This window comes from Phascolarctos cinereus, unplaced genomic scaffold (genome assembly GCF_003287225.1).
Source record: "Phascolarctos cinereus isolate Bilbo 61053 unplaced genomic scaffold, phaCin_HiC Scaffold_9;HRSCAF=440, whole genome shotgun sequence".
NCBI lineage: Eukaryota > Metazoa > Chordata > Mammalia > Diprotodontia > Phascolarctidae > Phascolarctos > Phascolarctos cinereus.
This window is the reverse complement of record NW_027556402.1, coordinates 81,731,944-81,756,626: the sequence shown is the minus strand read 5'-3', so window position 1 is coordinate 81,756,626 and position 24,683 is coordinate 81,731,944. Positions and strand designations below refer to the sequence as shown.

The 24,683-nt window shown below is 35.3% G+C and overlaps 1 protein-coding gene across 1 annotated transcript in view; it reads left to right on the top strand.

Annotated features, from left to right (window-relative positions):
* Window positions 1–24,683, top strand: part of LOC144455438 (polypeptide N-acetylgalactosaminyltransferase-like 6) — a 176,002-nt gene that overhangs the window by 17,888 nt on the left and 133,431 nt on the right. Inside the window, exon 2 of the mRNA XM_078148848.1 lies at window positions 6,105–6,229. Within this exon, the coding sequence (XP_078004974.1) occupies window positions 6,105–6,229 (125 nt within the window). The remainder of the gene's footprint in view (window positions 1–6,104; window positions 6,230–24,683) is intronic.

Sequence of the window (24,683 nt, the reverse complement as noted above, 5' to 3'; positions counted from 1 at the left end):
TCCTCTAAGAATTTCAATGCTATACCACTTGGTGCATATATGTTTAGTATTGATATTGCTTCATTGTCTCTACCTTTGAGCATGATGTAGTTTCTTTCCTTATCTCTTTAAATTAGATCTATTTTTGCTTATACTTTGTCTGAGATCAGGATTGCTACCACTGATTTTTTTTTACTTCAGCCGAAGCGTAAAAGATTCTACTCTAGCCTTTACTCTGTGTGTGTGTTTCTTGTCTTCAAGTGTGTTTCTTGTAAACTACATATTGTAGGATTATGATTTTTGATACACTTTCCTATCTGCTTCCACTTTATGGGAAAATTCATTGAGTTCACATTCACAGTTATGATTACTGTGTGTTTCCCTTCATCCTTTTCTTCCTCCTATTTGTCCTCTCTCTTCTTTTATCCTTTCCCCCTTCACCAGTGTTTTGCTTCTGTCTACCACATCTCCTGATCTACTCTCCCTGTCAACCCCCTCTTACTTGATCTCCTTCCTTCCTACTTCTTTGTTGGGTAAGATATATTTTTATATTCAACTTATTTTGTGTATTATCACCTCTTTGAGACAATACCAATGAGAGTAAGGCTCAAGCGATGCTCATCACCCACCCTCCCATTTTCCCTTCCACTGTAATAGGTCCTTAGAACATCTTCATATGAAATAATTTACCCCATTCCTCCTCTCACTTCCCTCTGTACCCATTGCACTTCTGTTTTTCATCCTTTATTTTTTAAAATGTCATTCCGTACAATTCACCTTATACCTCTACCCTCTATCTATGTATTCCATCTGTACTATTAATGATAGATTTTTTTTTTTTTGCTTTTTGCTGGGCAATGGGGGTTAAGTGACTTGCCCAGTGTAACACAGCTAGTAAATGTTGTGTGTTGTGTGTCTGAGACTGGATTTGAACTCAGGTCCTCCTGACTTCAAGGCCAGAGCTCTATCCACTGTGCCACCTACCTGCCCCTAGTGATACAATTTTAAAGAATTACAAATACCATCATAGTCTAGCTCCATTGAATCCCTTATGTTTTCTTTTCCCCTGTTACCTCTTTATGCTTCTCATTGGTCATAATATTGGAGGTCAGATTTTTGGCTTGTTTATGGTCTTTTCCTTATGAAAGTTTGAATTCCCTCTGTTTCATCAAATGACCATTTCACCCCTCGATGCATTATGCTTAATTTTGCTGGGTAAGTGGTTCTTGGTTGTTGTTCTAGCTCCTTTGCCTTCCAGAATGTGATGTTCCCTCAACTCCGGTCCTTTAATGTTGCAGCCGTCAAGTCCTGTGTAATCCTGATTGTGAATCCTCAATATTTGAATTGTTTCTTTCTGGCCACTTGTAGTGTTTTTGTTTTTTTTTTCTTGACCTAATATTTCTGAAACTTGGCTATACTATGTCTTGGAGTCTTTATTTTAGGATCTCTTTCCTGAGGTGATCACTGGGATTCTTTAAAACCTATTTTGCCCTCTGGTTTCAGGACATCAGGGCAATTTTATTTGATAATTTTTTTGAAAGATGCTGTGCAGGTCCTCCTTTTGATTATGTCTTTCAGGTAGTCCGGTGATTCTGATATTGTCCCTCCTGGATCTGTTTTCTAGGTCACTTGTTTTTCTCATGAGGTTTTTTACATTATCTTCTGTTTTTTCAATTCTTCTGATTTTGTTTGACTTATTCTTGTTGTCTCATAGAGTCATTAGCTTCCACTTGCCCAATTCTAACTTTTTAAGTATTGTTTTCCTCAATTAGTTTTTATACTTTCTTTTCCATTTGGCTAATTGTAATTTTTAAGGAGTTGTTTTCTTCAGTGGATTTTTGTATCTCTTTTTCCATTTGACCAATTTTACTTTTCAAGCAGTTGTTTTCTTTTCCCAAGCTGTTGACTCTTCATAATTCTTTTGCATCACTCTCAGTTCATTCCTCAATATTTATTCTACCTCTCATATGATTTTTAAGCTCCTTTTTAAGCTGTTCCATAAATTCTTTGTGGGCTTGAAACAGCTTCCTATTTTCCTTTGCAGTTTGACCCATAGGATTTTGACATTGTTGTTCTCTTTTGAGTTTGTGTCTTGGTCTCCCTGTCACCATAATAACTTTCTATGATCAGATGTTTTTTTTTGTTGTTTTTTTCTCATCTTTTTTTGATGGCCTTCTTCCTTTCTTGTAAATTTGATCTCTGCTCCCAGCATAGAATGGGCTCTGCCTTAGACTTCTTGTGTCAGTGGCTGTAAGCCCTGGCTATTTACCTGGTGCTACACTAATGTTGCCCTGAGACTCACAGGGGACTCTCATGTCTGGTGCTTGTGTTGAGGGGATGGCTGGTGTTGCTGAAGGCCGCAGTTGTCTGGCAGTTTACCTGGTGCTGAGCTAGGGTCCTAGTGCTAGTTTCTGACATGCTGAGGCCCACTGGGGTTTTTCTGTGTTTCCATGGGGCTACACTGGAGCCCATGGAGTGATACAGTGAAGGCAATAAAGGCATGAAGCCTGGCCACTGGTGGGTGCCTTTTTTCCTCCCAGGCTGTGTTGAAGTATGTGGAGGTCCTGCTGCTGGACTACCTGTTTGCCTGTGGCTATGCTGAAGCATGTGGTGGCTCTCCAAGTTGGAGTCAACTGGTTCCCCTGGCTATGCTGAGGTGCATTGGGCATCTGGTGGCATTTGCCTGCTCCGTCACACTGAGGCTTAAGATCACCTACTGGTTTGCCAAGGTGGGGCTTGTTGGGATGCTTCCTGTCCTGGAGTGCACTCCCCTTTTTACCTGAGTGAGACATACCTTTCTTGCTGATTCTCTAAGTCTCCCAGGCTAAAAGACCACTGAATTCCACTTTCCTACTGGCTCCACTATTCCAAGATTTGTTCTGGGGAGCTATTTTGTGGTTGTTTGGAGGCAAATATAGGAGAGTTACAGCAATTTAGTGATTACTCTTCCATCTTGGCTTCTGGAAGTCTATTTTTAATGTCATAGAGGAGGAAAAGAAACGTTAGTCAAATGAACAGATTTTATGTTTTCTGTGTATTACAAATATAGACATTTTACAAGGATGCCAGGTACAGAGCATGATAATGACTTCCTGTTGCAAACAAACTAGCTCAGAAATATTATGGTAAAGGTTAAGTGGTAGCTTTGCTAAACAAAAATGTCTGGATTTAGCAGGAGAACAACATCTAACAAAAGAGGAAGATTTGATTTTTTCCCTGTGATGCTAAAGAATAAGGAGTTTATAGGAATGATTGCTTTGTTTTTTTTTTAACTACCAATAAATCAGTATATGATTTAGTTTTTTTTCCTATGTAGCTATTATAATCTCTAGGCTTCTATCTTAACTCACATTTTAAATGAACAATTGAATTCCCCCAAAGAAAAACCAACTCCATCTTCCCTTCAGAGTTCTAGAGGTATTCCCAAAGGGTAAAATGTTTCTCTCTAAAATTATCTAATCCAGCCTGCATTCCACTGTTTTCTCTCATATGTCAATAGACAGTGCCAGATAATACCTACTCAATATGATCTAACCAGCATTTACCACTCCAGTTTCATTTAACCAATGAATATCATTTGGCTTCTACAAATCTGATTTACTGAAAAGATGTAGTAGATAGTGAAGTACAAACGTTTCTTTCTAATACTCAAGGATACATTCTGTGCTATGCCATCAAATATTCTTCAGAATATGTCATAGCCAATGAACAAGTCATTTACTTTTGGCTGCCTTCAATCCAGTACTATGTGGAATAAAGAAGAGCACTTGGGGCTTTATTCCTTACAAAGCTTGGCTTTTTACAGTCTCTAGCAAGAACTTCCAGCACTGGACCCTGGTGGCTCACTATCAAAACTTTTCAAAGCTCACAAAGTTGATGCTAAAGTTAAAGGAACAAACATTTTTTAAGCACCTGCCATGTGCTGGACACTTTGCTAAGTGCCTTACAAATATTAACTCATTCAGTCCTCACAACTACCCTGGGAAGTAGCTGTTCTTATTGTTCCCATTTTACAGTTGATTAAGCTGAGGAATACAGAGGCGAAATAAGAATACTGGAAAGGTAGGGATGATTTTATTTTTAATCCCAGAAGTAATAGGGATACAACTGAGTTTATTGAATGAATAGTCAGGTCAGGCCTATACTTTAGGAAGATCACTTCAACAGTTTAATGGAGGATGGACTGGAATATGGAGTGAACTGAGTTAGGAAACCAACCAGAGGTCTACTTTTAACATTATTAGTATCTAAGTTTCTTGTTATTTTGGTGTTTACTTCATTTAAAAATAAATAATATGTCTTCCTTTTTTGATGTTTCCAATAAATCTACAAATTAAATTTATATCAGTCCTCTGTCACAGACCATAACACCTTTAAAACTTCATAGGAAGTTGTAGAGAATGGCTTTGGCCAAAATATTCATCACACTCAGGCCAACCTTGGACTCAGCCTCTCCAAAGTCTGGTTCTCAGATGACAGATGCTCATTCTATCTCCATACCTTAGCTCAAAATCTGGTGAGAATAAACAAAACAAATATTTCTTTTCATAGACTTTGAGAATTCAAGATCATCTCTATGTTGCAATGAAGCAATAGTCAATGAACTAGCCCTCATTAAGTGCCTACTGTGTGCCAGACACTGTGATAAGAGATGGGAATACAAAGAAAGATTTAAAAAAAAAAAGCAGTCTTGAGGAAGTCACAGTGTAATGGGAGAGACAGCATGTAAACACTCATAAACAAATGAGATATGTACACCTTAAATTGGGGTAAGTCTCAAAATGAAGGCATTAAGATTAAAACTGTGATAGAGGTCCTCTATCACAGAATGAATATTGGGAAAATGGAGGAGGATTTGAGGAATATTTGATTTGTGTGTACATTATTTTCTATTTTTATTTATCTTGATTATTCTTTAAAATGTGTGATTATAGTTTCCCTCAGGATAAGAAAATTTTTAATTTTCTTACCAACAATGAAAACTTTGTCTTGTGCACAGAATAGACATTAGAAGTATATATGGAAAATCAATTTCTTTTTTTTTTTAAACTATGTTCACTTTTTTCACATACTCCTTGCTTTCCCCTTCTTAATCTGGGAACTAATCATATTAGTATCATAATGCAACCGTGGCTATTGGAAAGTACACATCATTATATTGTTCTTTGGTTCCATTCAGCATTCCTTTCACCTCATCCTTCACTATCATTCCCCTCTATGTGTTCTCACCTCCTATTGGAATGTAAGGCCTTGCAAACACAGTCTGCTTTTTGTGTTTTTGTTTTTTTTTGTTGTGGTGGTGTGGTAGTGGTTGTTTACATTTGTTTAACCAGTGCTTAGTATAGTCCTTGATGTATAGAGAGTGACTAATAAGTCTTCCATTTTAAAGCATAAAAGTTTTAAATAATTTTTATAGTTAAGAAAATCTAGCTACTACCACTATTCCAGTTTTATTTTATACTATTTTCCTTTGTACACAGTCAAAATAGGCTTAGCTCTTCTCCACATGTAGTAGTGCATCTTCAACCTTTTTGCCTTTGCGTAAGTGGTTTCCCAATGTTGAGACTGCATTCCCTTCTTACCTCTTCCTCATAGCTCCCTTCAAAGTATAGCTCAGTTGCCACCTTCTAACTGAGGCTTTTCCTTATTTGCAAGCTATTAATAATACTCTCACCCTCTTGAAAATGCTTTCCACTACTTTCTACGTATTTGTTACTCACTGATGTGTGCATACATATTATATCACTTAATTCCCTTAGTAAAATATACAATAGAATGCATCTTTGCCAAGAAAACCTGTCATGAAGAATTAGACATGACTGAAATAACAACAACAACAACAACAACAGAATATACAAACTCAGAAGTAAAATCCTATTTTTTCCCTTAAGAAATGATATAAATTGTACTTTAGAAAGGTTGGAGGAAACAATTAAATTCAAAGATATAATTCAGTAGATGTTGAGGAGCATTGCTACTTGAAACCTCAAATTCATTAAAAATTAATTATTATCCTTTTCAATGACAGTAGTATTTCATTGTAATTAACATGAAATATTGAGTATTTTAAAAATACAACAAATGGACAATTTATCATAAATTCTTCATTGTTATGTCCTAAATAGTTATGCTTTTCCACAGACATTTCCACTGGGCCTAGGAGATGGGCAGCTTTATACCTGGACAGATGGTTTGAAAAGAAAAGATTGGCATGACTATGGAAGCATTCAGAAAGATGCTCTCCGTTCAGGTAAGAAACTCTGAGTGAGCCAAAATGCTGTGTTGACTATTCTTTTTTTTTTTTCCACTTTAAGGTTAACTAATCCAAGAAGTTATCTGGCATACATTGAGATATACCTTAAGGAGACAGTCAAAGCCAATGGCAGAAAGAAATAGGCTTGCTAAAGTTTCAGAGAGTAGTGATAAATAAATATAGAAATGGTTATGTGATATTTGCCACAAAGTCTTCATAATCTATATACCTACAGAACTCAGAATTATAGAATATGAATGAACCTCAAAAGTCAGTCCGACATTTCAATAAGTTGATCAACTAGCATTTTTACTAAATGCTTATTATGTTTCAGATATCGTGCTGTTGTTCAATCATTTTCGATCATTTCTAGCTCCTTGTGACCTCATTTGGGGTTTTTGTGGCAAAGATACTATAGCAATTTGCCATTTCCTTTTCCAGCTCATTTTATAGATGAGGAAACTGAGAAAAACGGGATTAAGTGACTTGCCCAGGATCACACAACTATTAAATGTCTGAGGCCAGATTTAAACTCAGGAAGAGAGTCTTCCTGCCTCCAGGACCTGTACTCTATCCACTGTACTACCTAGTTGTCCTGACACTGTGCTAACCCTTCACAAATGAGAAATTTGATGACCGGAAAGTACAGTTGATTTACTCAAACTCACACAACTAATATTTAGGAGAATTGCCTTGTCAACCTTTTTAATTCCAAGTCAAGTTTCCTCTATGCAGTACATTTTCTCCATGTCATTTCTCTTAACTAGACCTGTGTTTCCAGTGATGTTGCAATCTCCCAGTGAGGAAACTTCTACCAATGCAGATAAGCCGCTGCTCTGCTCTTGATAGTTGTTTAGTTGCTTACAGCACTAAGAGGTTAAGCAACTTGGCCAAGGCCACCAAACCATTATGTGACAAGGAAAGATGTTAAAGATTTCCTCACTCTGGCCAATTTTCCATCAGTTCTGCCATTTATTGTCTCTGTAAGTACAGTATAATATAAAGTCCTCCATTATGATTTCTTTATAATGATTTCTTAGGAAGTGAAGTGGTATAGTTGCACTGCTTCTTAAACTGTGGGTTAAACTGTGAGTGGAAGAAGTTTAAGAAGCCCTGTGGATACTATGACAGACTTGCAGTCAATATAGACCTTAGTTCAAATTCTGCCTCAGACATTGGGCAGTAATGCTCTAAATTACCTTATACTTTCAGTTGCCTGTATCCATGTTATTAATTCCTGTAGTGAGCAGCTTGAAACAATGGCCATGTCATAGCCCCTAGAGTCAAAAGCCTTGGAATTTGGTTTAAATCCTGCCTCTAATATTCACTGTCTGTGTATCCTTGGGAAAATTGCTTAAGTCCTTCCCATTTGCCCCAGTTGCTTTAGTTGTAAATCCAAAAGATAAAACTAGACTGCCTCTGGTCCGAAGAATTCAAGGACATGAGGACAAAAACAATATGATCTGAAATATTTGTATTTAGTACAGTATCTTGCACGTAGTAAATAATTTAAAATATTGGTTAAATTGAGACTCTACCTTGTACTACCTCTGGTGTAAGATTAGGAACAGATCACATGTGTTAGGTAGCAATGGTTTGAGGGGAACAAGGACTATGAGGGAAAGGATATTTACTAACCTTTAGCAACTGAAAGGAAAGGAAGTAAGCAAACATTTATTGAGGATCACTGTTTTGGGAAGACTGCTAATTGTAAAATATTTTTAAAAAAATGTGGTTGGGCAGTTATAAGTCAGTGATTAACCAAATGCTACAGTTGAAGGCACGACAGGAAAAGGTGAAATTATTGATTCACCTTTTTAAAATGTAGCGTAAGATTCGACTAGCTTTCTTTTCAGATATATAACACTATTGGATACATTGACTTCATTGTCAACTAAAGCTTGCAGGTCTCAACCTATGGTACATGGACTCCTGGGCCATAGATAGATTTCAGGAGGTCTTTGTCACATGAATTGCTATCAGGTCCTTATATAGGTGAACTGAGGACTTGACATTCACTTATGTTAAATTTTAACCTGTTAGTTTCAAAATAAATTCTAGCCTTTCAAGGGCATTTTGAATCTTGATTCTGCCATCCATTGTATTAGCTATTCTTCCAGTTTTGTATTATCGGAGTTGACTCTCAACTCATCTAAAATGTCATTCACAAATTAGTCAAGTAGTTTGTCCTAGTTCATGTAACGATATTAGAGGTAGAGCAAAGACTATAACCCATATCCTGGAGACAGGTAATTCTATCTTCTGTGTAGCATATGAGAGCAATGAATCTGCAGTCAGAGGAACTAGATTTTAATCTCAGCTCTTATGGGCAAGTCACAACCACACTATGCTTCAATTTCATCATCTGTGAAATGAAGGTTTTGGGCTTCATGGGAGATTCTTCATCTTTTTGATAGTGTCATGGACCCTTTTGATAATCTGGTTAAGCCTATGGGCTGCTTCTCAGAAATATATAGATATAGATATAGATATAGATATAGATATAGATATAGATATAGATATAGATATAGATATAGATATAGATATAGATATATAGATATAGATATAGAAAGATAGATATAGATAGATACATACACACATATATAATGTTAAATTTCAGTTATGAGTTAGTGAAAATAAAATGTTTTTCCCATCTAAATTCAGACTCCATTCTAAATGCAGAGTCTCTTGTAATAATTGGGAATGATAGGGGAATGGAGTTCATTGGTAATCCTGAATAAAGCAATTTCTGTAGAATAGGGTGACTGGGATCCAGATTGCAAAGTGAAGAAGTAATGAACTACAGACATGAGGCCCACCAAAGGTCACACAGATATTAAATGGCAGAGCCAGGATTTAAACCTATCCTCTTATTCAAACTCCAATACACTGCAGCCAGTGCAATAAATTAAATGCATGTTTAAATTAAATGTATGTTTATTAATTATCTTAGTTGTGAAATAACAAATAAGGTAAAGGAGAAAATTATAAAATACCTTTAAAAACATTTTATAGGAGTAAATAAAGTCCTGTCCTTCAAAGAAAATGTAAATATAGCCAGACTTTGATAATTCTTCCTTCCTTCCTCCAATGCCTCCTTCTTCTTTATTCTTTTGTCTCTCCATTCCTCTGCCTATCCTCAGTATTTCATCTCTTTACACAAATATAGATAAACATGGTAACGCTAGCCTATTCAAGGTTTGAATCCATGATTTCCCTTTTAAAAATTCAACTGGTCTGTCCCTGTCCTTGTCTTGCCTCTTGCCACCCTCTACCACCAGGCAGAGCTCATGATAGCGGGTAGGGAAAGATCAGGGGGACCAATAGGAGGACTTTAAGGTTAGTCACTTTCATCTTTAAAAAAAGACAGGCTGTTAGTCTCACTGTCAGTATCCTATTGCTTCACAAAGGAAAACTATCTGAGGTAATTTTTTCACATTTGCCCTTATCTTACCTCTCTCTTCAACTTCACTAAGATCAAAATCTCATATATTAAAAATGAAATGGAACCCACGAGACCTTAATCGGTGCCAAGGGGGATAAAATATTTAAAAAGTACTAACTTCTTTTCTCAGCTTTTGAAATAAGTATGACCTTAGTTATGGATGTCCTTAATCCTTAGCTTCCTTGAATTTTTGTTTCCTTGTAAAACCAGTTAATAGGTGACAAAAGTTTGGATTTTGTCCCAGCATTAACAGTAATATTTACTAAGTATATTATCTGGGGTGTAGAATGTAACAAAAGCTTTGTACTTATTTTTCGGTGGGTGAATGAAAACTATTAATATAAGAGAAGGTAATTCTTGTCTCCTTTTCCTTTTCTACCCTGTTTTCAACAGCTTGTCTCCATCTCCTGTCTTCCCTTGCTTCTTTCAAATATTATATAATATTATACCCTCTGCAAGAAACCTTCCCAGATCATTCTTCAAACTAGAACCTGCCCTCTGAGATTACCTCTAATTTAGCCTGTATAAATTGTACATAGTTACTTGCATGCTGTCTCCCTCATTGGAATGTGAGATCCTTGTAGACACAAACTAGTTTTGCCTTGCTTTATGTTACTAATGCTTAACATAGTTCCTGGCACAAAGTAAATACTTAAATAAATACATGTTGACTTTATTGGACTAGCATCAATAAGAGATGTTGGGTGAGGCATTTTATCTTTTTGCTTTTTGGTGAGGCAATGGGGATTAAGTGACTTGACCAGGGTCACACAGCTAGTAAGTGTCAAGTATCTGAGATCACATTTGAACTCAGGTCCTCCTGACTCCGGGCCGGTGCTCTATCCACTGTGCCACCTGGCTGCACTGGGTGAGGCATTTTAAAATAGTTCTCCATTTTCCTTTCCCAATAACAAGAGGAAAGGGAATAAATAAATCACAAATATTTATTAAGGACCTACTAGGTACCACAAAAAAACTAGAATCAGACCCAAGAGTCATGGATGTTTTTAATATTAAAAGTTATTTGGACTCATTTTCTTTTATTGTGTTTTGTTGGTGAAGAGAAAGGTTCCTTTAATTCAATTCTCAAGTTAGTTTTCTAAATGCTTATAATGCTTAACCGTTCCATGTATCAGATTCACATATGCAAATAGTGTATGTATTGCTTTATCTAGGTCATATTTTTGGTCAAAGAATATGCAGTATTCAGTATCTTAAAATTATTTTATTGGCACACTAAACATTTTAGTTTTTAATCTCATCTATTTTTCAGAAATATATGAAATGCTAAAAAACAAAACAAAATATGAACTACTAGGTTTTAAACTCCTTGAGGGTAAGCATCATTTATTATTTATTGTGGCATCTTCCTCAGGGGCTATCCTACTTTGCCAATAATAGATACTTAACAAAAGTTTTTTTTTTCTTTTCTTTTTAAAATGAAAGATTGATTGAAAGTGATCTGGAAACCTCTTGTATAGGACTTGTTAGTTGATAAGAACGTAGTGTTCAACAACAGCATTTTAAAATTCTTTGGTGATAAAATTTCTATTTTCTTTTTATAGGAAAAGTATAAAGTATTTCTGCCCAGCATTGCTGTATAAAATTTTATATATATATATATATGTATATATATATATATATATATATGTATGTGTGTGTATATATATATATATGTATATTCTTATTTACATTGAGAGATTGAAGCACCCATAAACTTGAGAGTGAAAAGTGATATTTATCATATTTCAAATTTCTCTATTTCTCTCAAGAGCAATATTATCTTTCCACTTCTCAATCTTTTGCATTTAGGTTTCTGATCTCAATATGAAATTGAAATCAAAGTTACCCATGATCTTTTAACTTCCAAAGTTGATGACCTTTTTCTCAATCTTCTTTCTGGATCTCTCTATAGCTTTTACCACTATAGTCCATTCTTTCCACATGTTTACTCTCTTCTCTCTGATCTTTTATTATACTTTTGCCTCATGGTTCTCCTACCTGTCTAAACAGTTCTTCACTCTACTAATTCCTAATTCCTAATTCCTAATGAATTTCCTAATTCATTATTCATAGCATTGCCCCTGTCTGTAACTGTGAAACAGCCTGAGATCCTTGGTCCACTTTTATTCCTTTTTTCTCATGTGGTGACCTCATTAACTCACATTGGTTTAATTATCATCACCCTAGTCTCTTTCTCCAAAGCTCTAGTCACGTCTAACTAATTGACTATTATTTTTTGATATTTCAAGCTGGATGTTTTCTAGACATCTTAAACCAAACATGCCCCCAAAAGAACTTATTCTCTTACCCCTAAAGCTTACCCTTTCAAAACTTTCCTATTTCTGTCCAGTGAACAATTATTTTCCCCAGTATTGCAAGTTCGCAAGTTTTACCTTATTCTTGACTCCTCTCTCTCCCTTACCCCTCTTGATTAATCAGTTGCCAAAATATGTAATGTCTAATCCCACAATAATTCTTTTGTCTATATTTTTCCCTTGTATTATATGATCACCACTCTAGGTCCTTATCACCAGTCAGGTGGACAATTGCAATAGCCTCCTTATTGGGCTTTCTGCCTTAAGGCTCTCCTCCCACTCCAATCTATCTTCTGCACAGCTGCTAAAATGATTATTCTAACTGACTTCATTGCTGCCGTGTTGAATAAAGTCCAGTGCCTCTAGGATAAAATTGAAATTCCTCTGCTTCGTTTTGAAGACCCTTCACAATCTATCTTCCCAGTCATTTCATAAAGTATTCCTCTTCTTACTGACCTTGCTGTTTCTCACACACAATAATGTATTTTCCTTCTCTGAACTTTTGTACTGTCTGTTCTTGATATTTAGAATACATTCCTTCCTCCTCCCCACCTCATGAAAGCCTTTTTTCCTCTGAAATTCTACTGAAGTGTCACTTTCTAAATGAAGTTTTTGCTAATCTCTTCTGTTAGCTCTATTTCCAATAAAATCAGTGGTGAAGCAAGGATGTCCATTTGCACCACTGTTATTCAATATTGTACCACTGATCACTATTTGAAAAAGATTCTACAAAGAAAACCCATAGGAATAGTATAGTCAAATTCCAAAACCCCCAGCTGAAGGATAAAATATTACAAGCAACAAAAGAAAAGAGTTTATGTATGGTGGTGCCACAATTAGAATCACACAAGACTTAGTAGTGGCAACACTAAAAGACTGTACATCTTAGAACACTATATATCAAAGAGCAAAAGAAGTGGGGTTCTGGGCCAAAAATCTCATATCCAGTGAAGCTAACCATAATCCTGAATGATAAAAAATGGACACTTAATTAATTGTTAGACTTTCAGGACTTTGTTAAAAAAAAAAACCTGAACTTAATAGAAGCTTTGAAATACAAGAGCCAAGAGAAAGATAAAGAGTAATTGTAAGGGACTCGATAAGAACAAATTATTTACTTTTTATGTATGCAAAATGTAAGAAGTATATTTAAGATTGTTATTAGCAATTGGCTAGTTCATAAAAAAGATTGAGGAAGACTTATGCATGATATGACTTCAAGAAGTAAAATTGTTCAGGAACAGCTAAAAAGAGCAATTATCTTATTCAAGTGAGATGTGAAAAGAACTGACACAGAAGAATTAGATGGGGTAGGGGAGCTGGTAGTTCTGGGAACCCACTTTCATAGGGAATGGGTTCAAGGAGAAATAACATATATACATACATACATACATACATACATACATACATACATACATACATACATATACACACACACATATCTGCATGTATAAAAGTCTTCTAAATTTAAAAGAAAAACACTAAAAGGGTAAGGAGGGGGAGAGAAGATAAGGGAGGGTTCTTCAGGGGAGAGGGTGAAGGAATAGGTTAAAGGGGATTATAAAATGGTATTTAGATTAATGGGAATGAGAGGATAAGACAGGGGTCTTTGGAGTGGGGTAGGTTAAGTAATAAGAGGGCAAGGTAGCAGTAGAAGTAATGTTGAGGAGTCAAGAAGGATAGGAAATAAGAGATATACACACATAAAATCAAAGATTAGGAGTAGAATCTGTTAGAGAAAAATATATTTTATATGTATGTATGTATGTGTATATATGTACATGTGTAAGTATATATCTATATCAATATATAAATATAGCCACACTTACTTGTAGCCTGAGGGTGAGGAGGAGGGTGAAAGAGGAAAAAAGATAGAAGTAAAAAGTGTACAGCAGCCAATGAAAGAAAACCTACAACAAAGCAAAGAAAAGACAAGACATCTTTTAACACAAAGTGCGGAATTTAATATATAGGCTTTCTTTAAATGGAAATTTATTGCTATATATATTTAAATCCTCTTACATTATGCTGTGCACATGCCATTTTTTCTTATTTTATATATGTTTTAATATTTAAATTTATATTTATTTTTTCTTTTCTTACTATGTATCTAAGTTTTACTATTCAAGTCTAAAATAAAGATTTAAAAAATCTAACTATAAAATAAATAAGAAACAAGTCAAAGAGATGAATAAAACCTTAGAAAAGTTAGGGATGCTAGACCTCTGGAGAAAACTGAACAGACAGACTATACATTTTTCTAAGCTGTACTTGGCACCTTCACCAGAACTTATCATGTATTAGGGCTCTAAAAACCTCATAACCAAATGCAGAAAAGCAGAAATATTAAATGCATCCTTTTCAGACCACAATTCAACAAAAAGTACATCTGATAAAGGAATGTGGAAGCACAGATTAAAAGTTAATTGGAAACTAAGCAAAAATGAGAAAATAAGACTCATTGGAAAAGACCCTGATGTTATCTCTAAATTTATACGTCAATAAAAGAGAGAAAGAGCAGATCAATGAATTGGGATGCAACTAAAAATAACTAGACAAAGAGCAAATTAAAAATCCCCAATTAAACACCAAAATGGGAATCCTGAAAATCAAATGAGACATTAATGCAATTGAAAGGAAAAAAAATTGAATCGATATAATAAAAATTAGAAGCTGGTTTTATGAAAAAACAATAAAATATACAAACAATTGGCTAATCTGATTTACTAAAAGAAGAAAACAAAATTAGCTGTATCAAAAAATGAAAAAGGTGAATTTGACATCAATGAAAATGAAACTAAGATAATTATTAGGAGTTATTTTACTCAATTACATACTGGTAAAACTGACAATCTGTGGGAAGTGCATGAATATTTACACAAATATAAATTGCTTAGATTAGGAGAAGAGAAATAGAATACTTAGATATCCTATCTTAGGAAAAGAAATTGAACAAGACATCAATGAGCTCCGAAGATGAAGAAGAAGAAGAAGAAGAAGAAGAAGAAGAAGAAGAAGAAGAAGAAGAAGAAGAAGAAGAAGAAGAAGAAGAAGAAGAAGAAGAAGAAGGAGGAGGAGGAGAAGGAGGAGAAGGAGGAGAAGGAGGAGGAGGAGGAGGAGGAGGAGAAGAAGAAGAAGAAGAAGAGAAGAAGAAGAAGAAGAAGAAGAAGAAGAAGAAGAAGAAGAAGAAGAAACAAAGAGAAACCTCTAAGACTAGATGGATTTTCAAGTGAATTCTATCATTTAGACAATGGTTAATCTCAATAATACATAAATTATTTTACAAATACGCAAACAAGTAGCACTACAAAATTAATTTTTATTAAACAAATATGATTTTGATGCCCAAGCCAGGGAGAACAAGTAGAGGGGAAAAAAACTATGGACCAATTTCCTTAATGTGAAAATTTTAAATAAATACTAGCAAGAAGATTCAAGCAATATATCATAAAGATCATACACTATGAACAAATAAGATTTACCCCCTGGAGGGGAGAGTGGGTTCAATATTAGGAAAATTATCAGCATAGTTAACCATATTAATAATAAAAAAAACTGATGCAGAAAAAGCCATTGACAAAATTCAATACTCATTCATATTTAAAACAATGTAAAGCGTGGTAATCTATAAGACCTATCTTAAAATGATTAGTATCTATCTAAAATGAAGAGCAAACATTAACTGTAATGGGGATAAATTTGAAGCTTTCCCGGTAACTGTAGGAATGAAGCAAAGATGTCCATTATCACCACTGTTATTCAATATTATAATAGAAATGCTATCTAGAGCAATGAGATAATAAAAAGAAATTGAAGGAATAAAAATTAAAAAATGAGGAAACAAAACTATCACTCTTCGTAGATTTGAAAGTATAATTAAAGAACCCTAGAGAATCAACTAAGAAACTCATTCAAACAGTTAACAACTTCAGCAAATTTACAGTGGAGGGAAAAATGGTGGAGATGAGAGAAATATATAAAATAAAGGACATAAAATTTTTTTTAAAAGATATTAAAAACCCACACAAATCATCAGCATTCCCATATAATGCCACTAAAAACTGAGCATCAAGACGTAGAGAAATTCCATTTAAAATAATGATAAACAATATAAAATGCTTGGGAGTTATCCTGCCAAGAAAAACCCAGGCATCATGTGAACAAACTTACAAAATGCTTTTCACAAAAATAAAGACAGATCTAGACAGTTGGAGAAATATCAGTTGCACATGGGTAGGCTGGACCAATATACATAAAAATGACAATTCTACCTTAGTTAATTTACTTATTCTGTTCCATACCAATCATACTTCAAAAGAAGTAGAACTAGGAAAAATAATAACAGAATTCATCTGGAAGAACAAAAGGTCAATAATATTAAAAGAACCAATGAAAAAAATGTAAAGAAAGGCACCCTAAAGGAAGGCATCCCAAAGGAAGGTAGCTCCAGATTGCAGACTATATTACAAAGCAGTAATCATCAAAACAATCTGATACGGGCTAAGAAATAGAGTGGTGAATAAGTGGAAAATATTAGGTACTCATTAAATAGTAGTTAATGACCACAGGAATCTTGTCTTTGATAAACCCAAACATCCAAACTTTGAAGGCAAGAACTCAACATTTGACAAAAATTTCCAGGAAAAAATGAACAAACAAACAAACAAACAAACCAACAACTGGAAGGCAGTTTGGCAGAAACTGGGCAGGGATTAACGTCTCATACCATATGTGAAAATAAAGTCAAAATGAGTAAATGATCTAGAAATAAAAGTTGATATTGTAAGTAAGTTAGGGGATCATAGAAAATGCATCTGTCAGATCTATGGATAAGGGAAGAGTTTATGACCAAACAAGAGACAGAGAAGATCGAGGAATGTAAGATAGATAATTTTTGATAGAATCAAATTAAAAAGCTTTTGAACAAATAAAACTAATGCAAAAAATTAAAAAGAAAACATGAAACTCGAAAAAAATGTACACAAACTTTCTCTGGTAAAGGACTCATTTTTCAAATACATATGGAACTGAGCCAAATTTATAAAAATGTAAGCTATTCTACAGCTGATAAATGTCAACTAACATCAACAGGCAGTTTTCAGAAGAAATCAAAGCTATCAAGAGTAACATGGAAAAATGCTGTAAGTCACTGCTCATTACAGAAACAGAAATTAAAAGAACTCTGAAATACCATCTCATACCTTTAAGATTGGCTAACATGATTCAAAAGGAAAATGACAAATGCTAGAGGGAATGTGGAAAAATTGGGACAGTAATATACTGTTGGTAGTGTTGTAAACTAGTGTTACCAATTTTGAGAACACTTGGAAACTATGCCCAAAGAGTTATAACATTGTTTATACCCTTTGACCCAGCAATACCAGTACTAGGCCTGTAGAACAAAGAGATCAAATAAAAGAGAAAAAAAGAGATCTGTATGTACAAAAATATTTATAGCAGCTCTTTTTGTGTTGGCAAAGAATTGGAAATTGAGAAAGTGCCCATCAGTTGGTGAATAGCTGAAGAAGTTTTGGATTATGATTTTGACGGTATTTTATTATGCTATAAGAAATGCCAAGCAGGATGATTTCAGTAACCTAAAAAAGACTTGTATGCATTCATGCAAAGTTAAATGAGCAGAACCAGAACAATTTACACAGTAAAATTGATATTGTAAAGATGATCAACTGTGACTACTCTAATCAAAACAGTGGTGCAAGTGAATTCCAAAGGACTCATGACCAAAAAATAAAATTTTATCCACCTCCAAAGACAGAACTGATTAACCCTGAATGCAGATTAAAACACACTTTTAAAAAAGTTGATTTTTATTGTTTTATTATGTTTGTGCTTTCTTTTGCACCATGGTTAATATAGAAATAAGTTTTGCATGACTTCACATGTATAATTGACATCAAATTGCTTGCCTTCTCAAGGGGTGAGGAGGACATGAAGGAGGGAAGAGAAATATAACAAAGATTATTAAAATATTTTTATACATAATTGAGAATATTTAATGGAAGAAATAAAATTGTTTAAAATTAATTTTAATGAAATTTTCCTTTGATAGACACAGTATAATAATGCAAACACAAAGTGTGTGTATTCTGTTGAGCTTTATCTTCTTCTTCTTCTTCTTCTTCTTCTTCTTCTTCTTCTTCTTTTTCCTCTTCTTCTATGGCTACTACTACTACTACTACAAATAATAATAATAACAATAATAATATGATAAATTTAGCAGAAGTCAGCTTTGAATGAGAAATATCTAGGGAAAAATTCTATCAAAGTGACAATATGAAAACAGCAATGAACTGATGTATTCTGAGATTTCCAAAGCTGCAATCAATGTATATAGTGTATAGTGTATTGAAAGATACAAAGGAAAAAGGTTTTTACAAAATAATCCCACATAGCTATTTGTCTTTAAAACTCACTGCGCTTCATATCATGGAAATAAAAATTTCCCAAGGGCAGATTTTCATGACACTAATTGCTTCACTAACTTTATTCAACAATATATTCTAATGCTTTAACTAAATCATAACCCTGGCCATCTGGCATATTTGCTTTACTCTCAACGAATTCAATTTCCTTTCATCAGAAATTTCCCAAGAAATTAAATCTGGGGCATGCTCCAAGACAGAATTCCAAGGGAGAACTATTTTTCAATACTTGATGTATGTGCATAACATAAAAGTGCCCCTTTTGGCTTACCTCACCTTACAATATTCCTTTGCAATATTTCATGCTATTCAGAAATATGAAAGGAGAAAAAGGAAGCAAATGTGGTTTTACATAATTGTTGTTCATAGGACAATAGCTATAGAGGTGAGAAGAACTTTAGAGGTTATTGTGTGCAAGTTCGGTTTAGAGATGAGAAAACTAAGGTCCAGAGGGAAAGAAATTATTTAACCAATGTCACAAAAGTAGGAAGTAGTAGAGTGGGACTTCAAACCCTATTTGCTGATTCCAAATCCAATATTCTTCTCACATCTTCATTATCAAAATAATTCTGACAAGGAATGCCATATCAGCGAACCAATTAAGATGAAATAATAATTAAAGGTGAAATGTAGATACCACTTAAATTTTTCTCCATACTATATATATATATATATATATATATATATATATATATATATATATATATATATATATATATATATATATATATATATACGTATATATATATATATATATATATATATATATATATATACGTATATATATATATATATACGTATATATATATATATATATATATATATATATATATATATATACATTGTCTCATTTGAGATTGGTACTATAAGTATTATTATTCCTATATTACACTTAAGGAAACCAAGGCACAGTTAAGGGTCTATTAAATCCAGCTTAAACTCAAAAGGACTTTTTATTAAATTTTCATAGTTAGGATTTCCAGAAATCAGCAAATGCTACAAAATGGAGTTTGAATTATTGTTTTGTTAATGACCTAGACTAGATTAAATTTACAAGTTTGCATCACTTTTTTTTTTCCCCACACAGAGCCAGTCAAACATTTATCAGTACATGGATGGGCATGGAGATAAGGTAGCTTGCACAGCTAGTAAGTCTGAGGGATGAAAGTAAAACAAAATCTATCCTTAATTCAAAAGCAATGCTCTTTCTACTATATCGAATTAATTCTCTAAAAATGGAGAAGGGGATTTCCTGAAGATGTGGAAATAATTTAGAGAAACTTTCTAATGGGGTGAGTAAATGAGTAAAGAGAATGGGAATGAATAAAAAATAGGTGCCAACACATGAGACTCTGAGGAGACAAGATGGTGGAGTAAGCAGTAAGTTGCTATCTGTCTTGGTTAGTGACCTCTAAAAACCCAGAAAATATCACCCCAGAGAAAGTCCAGAAACAGCAGAGGTAGCAGAAAGACAGGGTACAGTAGTCTTTTAGCTCAGGAGGCTTAAGGGTTAACTAGGAAAGGTCTCTCTCACTCTAGAGGAAGGGAAGAAATACAGGACAGGAGTTTTCCCAGCAAGCCAGCAGCAAACCACCTCATCAAACCAGTAGGAGATCCTGAACCCCAGGGTGGTGGAGCAGGCAGACCCCAGCATGTCTTGGCCCAGCCACGGGAACTAGTAGACTCCAGTTTAGAAAACCACCATGTGAACCAGCAGATAGGCAGCCTCCAGCAGCCAAACCTCTTTGTGTTTCAGCATAACTCCAGGAAGAACAACTCCAAGCAGGCAGGCGTACTCCAACAGCCAGACCCCCAACACCCTGACCCTTAGAGTTTTAGTGTAGCCCTGGGGAAATGCAGACAAACCCCACTTGAAGTGAGCACATGCCAGACACCATCAGTAGGACTCCAGCTCAGCACCAGGTAACTTGCCAGAATCTTACTGCCACCAGATTCCTGAACCTGAGGACTCAGCACACAAAGCCAGTGACCAGCTCCTGGGCTCCCAGCAAAAGAAGCTTGGGTCAGTGCCTCCTGCACTCCAGCAGTAGAGTTCAACTTTAAAAGCCAGGAAACAGGCAAACACCATGAGCAGAAAGCAGAAACAGACAATAACCATAGATTCTTATGAGGAAAGGAAAAATCAAAGCACAAATTCAGAAGAGGATAACATTTTCAATACACCCACATCTGAAAGCTTAAAGAGGAATGTGAACTGGTGTCAAGCCAAAAAAGCCTTTTCGGAGAGCTCAAGAAGAATTTTAAAAGTCAAATAAAAGAGGTAGAAGAAAAATTGGGAAAAGAAATGAGGTATGCAAGAAAGAGTAAATAGCCTTGAAAAGGAAGGACAAAAATTTATGGTAGAGAACTAGTCCTTAAAAGTACAATTGGCCAAATAAGAAAAAAAAAGTATATTAAAGAAATCAACTTCTGAAAAAGTAGAATTGGCCAAATGGAAAGGAGGTACAAAAGCTGACTAAAGGAAAAAAAAATATTCCTTGGGGATGGAGCCAAGATAGTGGAGTGAAAGCACTGACTTACTTGACCCCTCCCCCAAACCCTTCCAAATACCTGTAAAAAATGGCTCTAAACAAATTCTTGAGCAACAGAACCCACAAAGAGACAGAGAAACAAATTTCCAGACCAAGACAACCCTAATAGTTGATTGGAAAGGTCTGTTATGCTGGACTAGAGGAGGAGCACAGTTCAGCATGGGCCCTGCAGGCAAAGACTAGGCCACAGCAAACCAGGAGCAGGCCTCAGGTGACTGATTCAAGGGGAGCTGTGGCAGTTTCCAGATTTGTGAACCTCGGAACAACAAAGACAACTTAGAAGTTCAGTAGGAAAGGTCCATCGGACCTGGGTAAGAGAGGAGTGTGGTCTGGCCACAGTCCCAATGCAGAGCTCAGGCATCAGCTGCTTCCAGAGCTCTTGGTCCATAAAAGGAGGGGGGCTCAAGTGGCTGATCAGAGGGAGATTGCAGAGACCTTTTTGCTGGTGCTGAGGCAAGATTCTCTTGTTTTGCCTGTGCTTGGATCTGAGTCACAGTTCTGGGGGACAGTCCTGGGTTGAGGAGGAGTGTTGGCATGGTGGTTAATGGTAGTGCAGAGGAAATCCTCCTCACAATTCCAAGGCAGAAAAGAGTGCTTGTGGTCACTTATAATCCAGAGCACAGGCCAGGAAAGGAGTAAACATTTCACCTCTTATCATAACACATTGGAAGAACTGAAAATTTACAGGTCTTTAGAAGTATCTCTGAAAACAGCTGCACAAAATCCACAAAGCTTGGGACAGTACATTATCCGCACTGGAAGCAGACTCCTACCTTAACAAAGAGTTTAAAACTCAAGTAATTGGCTGGGATCATGAACAAGCAAAGGTGCAAAAAGAGTCAGAGCATATAATCTTTCTTTGATAACAAAGAAGATCAAAACATACAAGCAGAAGAACAAAACAAAGTCAAAGGTCCTACATCCAAAACCTCCAAGAAAAAATATGAATCAGTCCCAGGTCATGGAAGAGCTCAAAAAGGAGTCTGAGAAACAAGTAAAAGAAATAGAGGGAAAAATAGGAAGAGAAGTGAGAGTGATGTAAGAAAATAACAAAAAACAAGTCAACAGCTAGCTAAAGGAGACCCCAAAAAATATTGAAGAAAATAATACCTTTTGCCTAATCCATATGTCAAAAGAGGTCCAAAAAGCCAGTGAGGAGAAAAATGCCCTAAAAAGCAAAATTGGCCAAATGGAAAAGGAAGTCCAAAAGCTCACTGAAGAAAATGCTTCCTTAAAAATTAGAATGGAGCAATTGGAAGCTAGTGACATTATGTGAAATCAAAACATTGTAAAACAAATCCAAAAGAATGAAAAAATAGAAGAGAATATGAAATATCTCATTGGAAAATAAACTGACCTGGAAAATAGGTTCAGGAGAGATAATTTTAAAATTATTGGACTATATCAAAGCCATGTTCAAAGAAAGAGCCTAGACATCATCTTTCAAGAAATTCTCAAGGAAAATTGCCCTGATATTTTAGAACCAGAGGGCAAAATAGAAATGGAAAGAATCCACCGATCACCTCCTGAAAGAGATCCCTAAAGGAAAACTCTCAGGAATATTGTAGCCAAATTCCAGAATTCCTAGGTCAAGGAGAAAATATTAGCAGCAGCCAGAAAGAAACAATTCAAGTATTATGGAAACACGATCAGGATAATGCGAGATTTAGCAGCTCCTACATTAAGGGATAGGAGGGCTTGGAACATAATATTCCAGAGGGCAAAGGAGATGGGATATAGCCAAGAATGACCTACCCAGCAAAACTGAGTATAATGCTTCAGGAGAAAAAATAGTCATTCAGTGAAATAGTGCACTTTCAAGCATTCTTGATGAAAAGACCAGAGCTGAATAGAAAATTTGACTTTCAAATACAAGACTCAAGTGAAACATGAAGAGGTAAACAGGAAAGAGAAATCATAAGAGAGTTATTAAGGTTTAACTGTTTACATTCCTGCATTGAAAGACAATATTTGTAACTCATGAGACCTTTGTCTATGTTAGGGTACTTGGAGGGAAAAAATTATATGTATGGATAGATAGATAGATAGATAGATAGATAGATAGAGGGCATAGGATGAGTTGAAGATGAAGGGGTGACATCTAGAGAATGAAATTAAGGGGTGAGAGAGGATCATACTGGGAGAAGGCAAAAGGGAGAGGTAGAACGGGATAAATTATCTCATATAAAACAGACAAGAAAAGTCATTTAAAGTAGAGGGGAAATGGGTGATGGTGAAAGGGAATGAGTGAATCTTATTCTCATAGGATCTGGCTTAAGGAGGGAATAACACACACACTCAATTGGGTATGGAAATCTATCTTATCCTACAGGAAAATAGGGAGGAAGGGGACAAGAAAGCAGGAGGATTGTTGAGGGGAGGGTAGATTGGGGGAGAGGGTAATCAGAAGCACACACTTCTGAGAGGGGACAGGGTGAAAAGAGAGAATAGAATAAATGGGAGGCAGGATAGGATTAAGGGAAATATACTTAGTTTTTCACAACATGACCACTATGGAAGTGTTTTGCATGACACACATGTATAACTTGTATTCAGTTGCTTGCCTTTTCAATGAGGGTGTGTGGGGAGGGAGGAAGGGAGAAAATTTGGAACCAAAAGTTTTAAAAATAGATATTAAAATTGTTTTCACATGCAGCTGGGAAATAAGATATAAAGGAAATGGGGTATAGAAATCTATCTTGCCCTACAGGAAAATGGAATGGGAAGGGGATAAGAGAAGTGGGGGAGAGATAGAATGGAGGGTAGATTAGGGGAATATATGTACAGAATGCATGTCATCTTAGGGTGGGGGGAGGGATGAGATGGAGAGAAAATTTGAAACTCAAAATCTTCTGGAACTGAATGTTGAAAACTAAAACAAATAAATTTAAATTAAAAAAAAGAAAAGAAAGAAAAAAATAGACTAACTGAAGATGGCAGAGTAAAAGCAATAACTTGCTTGAGCTCTCCCCCAAACCCCTCCAAATACCTGTAAAAATGGCTCTGAACAAATTGTAGAGCAGCAGAACCCAGAAAAAGACAGAGTGAAACAAATTTCCAGCCCAAGACAACCTGGAAGTTGTCTGAAGAAAATAACACCTTAAAAACAGACTAACCCAAATGGCAAAAGAGGTCCAAAAAGCCAATGAGGAGAAGAATACTTTAAAAAGCAAAATAGGCAAAATGGAAAAAAAAAGTCCAAAGGCTCACTGAAGACAAAATTTCCTTAAAAAGTAGAATGGAGCAAATGAAAGCTAATGACTTTATGAAAAATCAGGAAATTGTAAAACGAAACCAAAAAAATGAAAAAACAGAAGACAATGTGAAATATATCATTGGAAAAACAGCTGACCTGAAAAATTGATCCAGGAGAAATCACTTAAAAATTATTCGACTGCCTAAAAGTCATGATCCAAAAAGAGCCTAAGCATCATCTTTCAAGAAATTATCAAGGAAAACTGCCCTGATATTCTAGAACCAAAGAGTAAAATAGAAATGTAAAGAATCCTCTGATCACCTCTTGAAAGTGATCCCCAAATGAAAACTCCTAGGAATATTATAGCCACATTCCAAAGTTCCCAAGTCAAGGAAAAAACATTGCAAGAAGCCAAGAAAAAAAAAAACAATTCAAGTATTGTGGGAGGCACAATCGGAATAACACAAGATTCAGCAGCTTCTACATTAAGGGGTCTG